This window comes from Pelophylax lessonae (genome assembly GCF_965119305.1).
Source record: "Pelophylax lessonae genome assembly, chromosome: 2".
Taxonomy (NCBI): domain Eukaryota; kingdom Metazoa; phylum Chordata; class Amphibia; order Anura; family Ranidae; genus Pelophylax; species Pelophylax lessonae.
In genome coordinates, this window is record NC_138769.1 from 378,675,055 (window position 1) to 378,683,843 (window position 8,789).

Here is an 8,789-nt window from a genome sequence, read left to right on the forward strand (position 1 = left end):
CAATATATATTTTCACCCTGTGAGATGACAGATAGATGGACAGACAGACATAGATAGATAGATAGATAGATAGATAGATAGATAGATAGATAGATAGATAGATAGATAGATAGATAGATAGATAGATAGATAGATAGATAGATAGATAGATAGATAGATAGATAGATAGATACATAATCAAGCAAAACTGCTCCATATTTTTGGCATATTCTCACTTGGTGATATTTATGGAAAAGACACACACAGATATATATATATATACATACATATACATATATACATACATATACACACACATACATTTTTTTTTTTTTTTAATACCAGAAGTCGTTAAGGATTTATTGAAAAGCGCAGCATTGGGTGTGTATGCCAAATAATTGTTCCCAATAATTATTCTTAGATGGTGAAATTTATATATATATATATTATATATATATACATATATACACATACACACACATATATATATATATATATATATATATATATATATATATATATATATATATATATTGCAAACTATAAATAAATATATATATATATATATATATATATATATATATATAATGCAAAAAAATCATTCACTGATTGAGGATTGATTTAAAAGTACTGTTGCGATATGCCCAATAAATGCTCACATTTTTGGGGATGGTATTGGGTGACAGTTGTCACAATAAAGAAATGCATAATAGTTGGGAATCGTTTCTTTATATTTTACATATTTGAAAAGAAGCTTTATCTTTGCTTTTGTTTTATTCTAGATACCTAGGAATAAGGAACGAACGTGTCATTTGAAAGCCTGCACTAGAGAAGAAATGACAGCTGGTTATAGGCAACAACTGCACTTTTTTTTTTTCTTCAATACTGTTATTTTCCATCAATTCATAAGGGCAAGCAGTGCCCCCGGTTGGAGTGATTTCTTTGGCTATACACTGCAGCGCTAGGACTGGCAGCAGAGCTCAGCTCCCTGGGTCACCCTGATCAATAGAATCCTCATGGTGTGCCAGGCTGCCCCCCTTACTAGGGATTTCCTTGGAATAATCTCAGGTCAGGTCATGTGTTATCTCCAAAATAGAGGAAACGCTGGGAATTAAAGACATGTTGTGCCCTGCCAAACATACCCCCTTTTCCTACTTGTCTAAAATCTGTAGATTCTCTCTAGGAATAATCAAGTAGGAACTTTTTGGAACAAGTTTAGTAGACTGGAAACAAAATCCCCCCGCCTTCTTAGAGAAAAAAAAAGTCCTCTTATAGTTTACATACCAATAATCTAAAACGGATGTTAATATGCATGGAAGCATTTTAATCTTTCCTGATCGAAATTAAATACAGACATCAACGATTTTTAGCAGATTCCCCACATCTCCTCTAATTGAAAATAATAACTAACACACACAATTCTGGACAGTGCTCACTCCACGTCCCTTTCCTGGCAAACATTCATGGCTAGAGATTTGTGCTGGCTCAGACTTCCATCTATACCTTTAATAACTACCATATTAAAAGGGAGCATGAAATTAGTCATTAGGTTTACTGATTTAGCCGGACATAGTAAAAAAAAAATCCATTTTTTTTTAGCAGCAAAAAAACATAGCTTCACATTTATTATATAATAATAACAACAACGTATTATTAATATTATTATCATTATTATGTTGCTAGCATGTATTATTATTATTATTATTATTATACTTGTTTGTCATGAAAATAAAATAAAAAAAGTAATTATTTGTTATGTTATTTTTTTTTGTTTGTTTGTTTTTTTATCCTTCATTTTTTTTTTTTTTTTTTTTTTTTTACTTGTATGTAATTTAAGAGAAATAAGAGAGAGGGGGAAGGGGGAAATATAGAGAAGATAGATAGTTGCTCACAGATTCTGAAAAACTAAAATGTAATGTAAACATTTTATTCTTTATATAATTAAGGAAGTCCGAAACAGTTTCTTATTTCAACATTTTTTATTGAAAGATGTGAGATTTTAAAAAAAAAAAAAAAAGAACAGCTAGATACCCGAGTAACCAGCACATTTCAAACCATGTATTAAAAAAAATATAGCGCAGATTGTGATAATTTTTTTTTTTTTTTTTTTTTTTTATTGAACTGGAGTGAGAACAAAAACCTGAGGTTTATTCCTGCATTTTATAAGCCCCGCTCTGTAGAATACCACGTCAATGATTTAGTATTTAGCTAAATCAGCACATACTGGATGCAAGAGATGGCACATGATTGTCCTAAAACAGCAGGGGTGGGGGGGGGAAATTAATAAAACACAGTTAAAAAAACCATATATCTCCTTCAATCACAAAGAGCTAAGATAAGTTTTCATTTACAATATATATCATGTAAATTGGAAAAAAAAATTAAATGCAATGAATTAATTCTCTAAATATTATGTACACACCATGTACAACTCTGAATAAATTAATACCAATTTGCATATTTTGGGATCCGTATAGCTTATTTACAGAAATTACTATTTATTTTTTATAAATATTTCTGGTACATAGGTGGATAGGCACCTAATACGTGTACCAGAGTGGTGATTTGGTGAAGGATTCACTCTACCTGTCAGTTCAGCAGTGGATGGCCTCTTCATTTATTGTATTTTGTTTCGATTTATTGTTTTTTTGTTGTTGTATATGATTACATTTTTTTTTTTTTTTTTCACTGCAGTCATCTCCACAATCAAAGTAGACATACTTCACATATGACTACTGTTTCCAATAGTCGGTTTTAGACAAATACCTCCCAGACCCCCCCTCCCCTCCCTCTTTCATGAAGAAATCTAAGGAATTCCTTGCTCCCCCCCTTGTCCATCATCAATTTCACCGAGTCTCTGCATTCTTGGGTCATTCCAAGTATTGTGTACAAAAGGGGAGCTTCTCCACAATAGCGCTATTATTAAGAGTTCTTGATGTCCCCATAGGTGCACGGTTGAAGTTGTATCCTTTGTATTGGGTGGATATAGATATATATATATTTATATATTTATACATACTGTATATGATTTCTTCTCAAACCTTCATAATTGGTGGGCTTTCAGTGTGTTATATAAGTACTCATTGTTTTTGATCGCTGACCTTTATTTTTTTTTTTATTTTATTTAATAAATAGTTATAATGTGCTGTACAAAATCCCAGTGCTTTTCAGCCCTTGTGGCTCAAGTAATGGAGAGGTGGTGCCAGTCATTTAGGAGTCTCCCGACCTGGGGAGACCTCTCTTTGGCTCTCCAGACCGCTGACCAGTCTCTGAATGTTCTGAAGCTCGTTTATGGAATCCTTCATGGAGGTCTTTGGGGACAGCGAGCTAGAGTGGGACCTCTTGTGAACAGGAGTGTCTGGGATGGGGCTGGGTTCCCGGCTGCTGCCAGGCTTGGAGCTCTCAGATCCTGGGTTGAGGCTTGATGGCAATCCAGTAGTTAAAAGGTTAGTGCTGGGGGGAATGCCCACAGGGATCTGGTATGGGCTGAAGCGTAGGCGAGGTCGGGTACTGCTGAGAAAAGGGTTCCTTGGCATAGTGCTGGCAGCGCTGGTGGCTGGCATCGCTGATGCTGCAGCTGCTGCAGCCGCCATGTACGTGTACGGGTAAGGGAAGAGCCCTCCAAAAGTGGGCATCGGGATTCCCTGCAAGAAACAAGACAGGTTGTAATACACTAGACACCAACCACAATTCCTTATTTTAGATGGCACTGGGTTAATGCTATCTAACGATTTACATATAAGTGCAATCGCCCATTTCAGTCTGCAACTTTGTACCTCCATCACATAAAATATATACCAATCTGACATAAAGTATATATATACCTAGGTTGGTTTTCTAAAACTGGAGAGTGCAAAACCTGGTGGAGCTCTGCTCAGAAACCAGTCAGCTTCCAGGTTTTATCCTCAAAGCTTAATTAGACAAGTTGAAGTTAGAAGCTGATTGGCTAGCATGTACAGCTGCACCAGATTTGCACTCTCCAGTTTTAGTAAATCAACCCCACCATGTAATACATAACAGTGATGGTGAACCTTGGCACCCCAGATGTTTTGGAACTACATTTACCATGATGCTCATGCACTCTGCAGTGTAGTTGAGCATCATGGGAATTGTAGTTCCAAAACATCTGGGGTGCCAAGGTTTGCAATCACTGACATAGGACATAGTTGAGGCTAGCTGAGTACTGTCAAGTGTAATAGACTGCAGGGAGAAATAGAAGAGAACTCTACTTTGGCTTATACTACTTTTATGTCTTACATAAAACAAAATAGTAATACTAAAAATACTAATAATGCTAATACTACAATGCTTCTAATTAATATTATTATTATTTCATTATTATTATTATTTTGACATATCCTCATATTGTTTTACATACAAACTCTACCCAAAGCAATAATAATCTCTGAAAAATTCCTTAAAAAGAGAAAAAGAAAGAAAGAACACTTCGGTTCAGAATTTAGGCAACTTTAGCTTTCAATAGAGCATAACCAACAGATCGATATAGGTCTCTCCTAATAGAAGCCAGAGACAGCACCCAGCCAAGTAAATGCAGAATTAACAACCCGACAGGACTTGCTGAGAAATGGAATAGAACATCAATAATAGGACCACCACTAGGATCCACCCCTGAGAAGCTTCATCTCAGGTTCACTCAAGTAGAAGGATGAAATGGTTACTCAACCTTTTTTTATTGCCAAATACTTCATCTGAGCCATAATTCCAGTGTACTGTGAAAGGGTTATATGAGGCCAGAAAATAACATTTCCTACCTTACTCTAACTGTAACCAAGTCAGAAAAAAAGTAGAATTGAGGTGCTAATTTACCTTGCTTTTTTTAAAAAAAATATATATCAATAAACTGAAAATACTAGAAACTGGCTAAGCTCCTCCAGTCAACCCAGTCATCATAAGTATGTTTCCATAGATGATGGAGCTTACCTGAGAGGCCAGCATATGCTGGGATAGGTGAAATGGGAAGGGAGTAGCTGCCCCAGTTGCTCCTTGCACTGAAGAGAGACCTCCATTCTCCAGACCGGCTGCTCCTGTCATAGAGGCCAACAAATGTCCCATACCCATGGCTGAGAAAGCCCCAGGTGCCATGGCAAATTGTCCTGGGTGGATGAACAAGGGCTGCCCAGCATTCAAGGGGTTAAAGAACTGTTGCCCATGGAGGCCAGATAACGCTAAACTCTGCAGATGACTCAAGTGTGGAGGGCTTTCTGTCTGTACCATGAGTGGGGCAAATGTCTCTTTAGTCAAACCTCCACATTCTTGGTCAGATTTGGTGTCCTCTTTCCTTCTGCTCTCCAGTTTCTCCTTCTCTAAACTCCTGATACTGAATATGCTGTCACTGTCCTTGTGGCCTTCAGATGACTCGCTCTTCTTTTCAGGTGTGGCTTTCTCCTTGCCCCTGTCCTCCAGTCTGGGGCTGTTAGGGCTAGATAGAGGTCTTCCAGGACTGCTGTGGCCTCTGCCAGTCCTCACTTCACGTCGTTCTAACTCTTGGTCGCTGTCTGCGCTATATTTATCATCTAGAACAGAAATGTCAAAAGGTTAGCATCTGCACACAGTATATTATATACATAGAAGTATAATATACTATATAATAATATACATAGTGGAATTGCCCACGTCTATTCAGCCATAGTTATAAGCCCGAGGGAGTCTACCAAGCCTGTTGATGCTTTGACAGTGATTTATAATTACCACGGTAAATAACAAAAAAAGAAAGAAATTAAAAATCTATACCCTGCACATTATATATATATATATATATATATATATATATATATATATATATATATTTATTTTTTATTTATTTATTATTTTTGCTTGGCTTTGCTTCAAGTATCCTGGCATTCCGTGTGCCAAATATAATAAACATTTTTTTTTTTCTTTATAATGTGCTGTGTCACTGTTATTTGGGAGAGATGCAATAACTACATGCATTCTAATTCTCCTTTGGATCTATGGAAACTGTAGATAATGTGATAAACGTACTGGGTGTATCTAATCCAGCTAAATGGTCTATATTAAACACCCTTGCTTTCTCCTGTTGGCTTTAAGCAAGTTTTAGAGATTTTTCTCTATAGGGCAGGACTTACTTTCCAAGCAGAGAGAAAAAGTAATGAAATGTAGAAACCAATAGAGGTTTACTGGCTTGAGCACCTTCTTCAGTTGCTGCCCCCCAACTTATTAAACATATTACCTGAACCAGTGTTACTTTATTGCCACCTGCTCATGTGAGTAAATAATGATTTTTAGATGCAGTTATATATGAATTATAGACACGAATTAAACCTGTAAAGTAAGTTTAAAAAAATATGTGCATAGGACTGAAATCAATAACCCCCTTTGTATGAATAAAAATGGGACTTTAACATACAGAATTAAAAGGAGTTTAGGGGCAAAAATAATTTCCACTCTTTTTTTTTTTTTTTTTTTTTTTGGAGGGGGGGTGTCTACTGGAAACCTTTGTATTGTAAGAACTTATTGTATTTTTTTAAGTAAAATAAACCTTTAATGTGCTTATATATTTGCTACATCAAATCCAAACTGTACAAAGTACATCACAACAAAAACACCCTTTTTGAGTTTCCAGTTAATAAAAATATTCTAGTTTTAATATCACACATTCAGGGATAAATACGTGTAATTATAGTTCAAATCCTGTGCATATAATATTAATGAGGATTTTTATAAATATTTTTTAAAAAAAAAAAAGTACATTTAACAGCATAATTTATTTAACATAAATAGAATGTTCACCTAAATTATCCAATCATGTGTAAGAGAAGATAGATAGATAGATAGATAGATAGATAGATAGATAGATAGATAGATACACTAATTGGAGTGAAGTGAACACAGCTTCACCCTATTTACTAACTAGTGCACATCATTCACTTTGCAAGTAGTTCCTTTGGTTATTCCCTTAGAGTGTGTGTATATATATATATATATATATATATATATATATATATATATATATATATATATATATATATATGTGTATGGATAGATAGATAGATAGATAGATAGATAGATAGATAGATAGATAGATAGATAGATAGATAGATAGATAGATAGATAGATAGATAGATAGATGTTTTGTTTTTGGCTTCTCTGCATGATTAGATGTTGGCAGAGACACAGGTATAGAAATTGGTACCCCTTAGTAAATCTGCTCTCAGGTGTTATTTTTTTTATCTACTTAAAATACACACACACATATTTTATATATATATATATATATATATATATATATATATATATATATATATATATATATATATACACACACACACATACATTCTTCTTAAAGCAGTGCTCCACAACCTTACTACAAAATGGCTGCTCTACTACAAGAAAGTTTTTAAGTTTTTCACCATAGTCTGTGTTTATCTCCAATACTCAGTTTATGGTGTAATTGTCCCCGATTCTAGATATTTAAAGCTAGGCCATTATGTAACAATCCCAAATGTCAGTAACTCCTAAATGTGCATAAGCAAATTGTTATAATCCTTTTTAAATATAACATGCATGATATAAATTTGGATTTGATAACAAATCAGACTCAGGTAGAAGTACCTCTAAAGAACAGGAGAATAGGGGTGCCATACACTGATCCTAATCCACTGTAGAGAATTACAGTTGTAGGTTTCCTGTAACACAGTGCTGGTCACCAAACTACAGCCAGACTTGGAAATGTGATTGGGATAATTGCCTTATTTGTTCATCTATAGTGATCTAGCAGATTATTGTTTTCATTTCTGGCATTATACTAACATACTGTATGCAATGTTAATGTTTAAATCATAACATATTTCCACTGTGTATTAAGCATTACTCCTATATTGCTGGGTTCTGCTCTGTACTAAGTCAATAAAAAACAATAGCAACAACTGCAGGCTTAAGTGCTGGAATAATAAGAACAGTATTAATAATTGAATTGACTGTGGTGTAATAATGAAACCATATAGCAGACATGGGGAAGGTGCAGGCTTGCGGCTAAGTAGTGTTACTAGTAATCCTGTAGAATAGGCAAATTACCTCTATTACTGCGGCTGAGTCTCAGAGGACTAGGCTCAGTACCCAGAGGGGAGTGCAATGTGTCCCTGCCTGGGGCAGGATCGCAAGAAGAGGTGTCTGAATCTGCCCCATCCCTGTCTGGCTTGCACTGTTCTTCATACATCCTCAGGGATGGGAGAGTCAGCTGTTTCCTGATTGGAGAAGCAAAGCAGGAGACAAGGCATTAGACACCCATACACTGATTACTACATCAGATAGTCTTAAGGCATTTATATATATCAATATCCATTTAGAAGAGAAAAAAAATACAGCATGCCAATTACATACTTATTTATAACAGCACATACAACCAGAGACATTTGCATGAATATTGTATTTAGAAAAAATAAAAAAACTGCATGCCAATTAGATTTATATTTTACCAGCACAAACACCTCTAGGCATTTGCATGTATCAATATGCATTTAGAAAAAAAAAAAAAAAATACTGCATGCCAACTTTATACTTCTTTATAATAGCACAAAAAACTATAAGCTTTTGAATGCATCAGAGAAAAAAAAACTGCATGCCAACTGCATATTTATTTATAATAACACAAAACCATACTAACCTTTTCTCTCTCCTTCCATTACCCGTATCACGGAATCCTTTAGCAAAAGGATTGTTATCAATTTTCAATTGTGTGATCTGTGGCAAAAATAAATAAATAAATAAAATAAATAAATAACAAGAATAAGCCAATGATTAAAAAAAAAAAAAAGGACGTGGTGTATACC

General features: G+C 34.8%; 1 protein-coding gene across 1 annotated transcript in view; it reads right to left on the reverse strand.

Moving 5' to 3' along the window:
* Window positions 1-1,977: 1,977 nt before the first annotated feature.
* Window positions 1,978-8,789, reverse strand: part of TBX2 (T-box transcription factor 2) — an 18,535-nt gene continuing 11,723 nt past the window's right edge. Inside the window, exons 4-7 of the mRNA XM_082245735.1 lie at window positions 8,624-8,700; window positions 8,035-8,204; window positions 4,921-5,513; window positions 1,978-3,623 (exon numbers count right to left, since the gene is read on the reverse strand). Coding sequence (XP_082101861.1) covers window positions 3,186-3,623; window positions 4,921-5,513; window positions 8,035-8,204; window positions 8,624-8,700 — 1,278 coding nt within the window. The 3' untranslated portion in view covers window positions 1,978-3,185. The remainder of the gene's footprint in view (window positions 3,624-4,920; window positions 5,514-8,034; window positions 8,205-8,623; window positions 8,701-8,789) is intronic.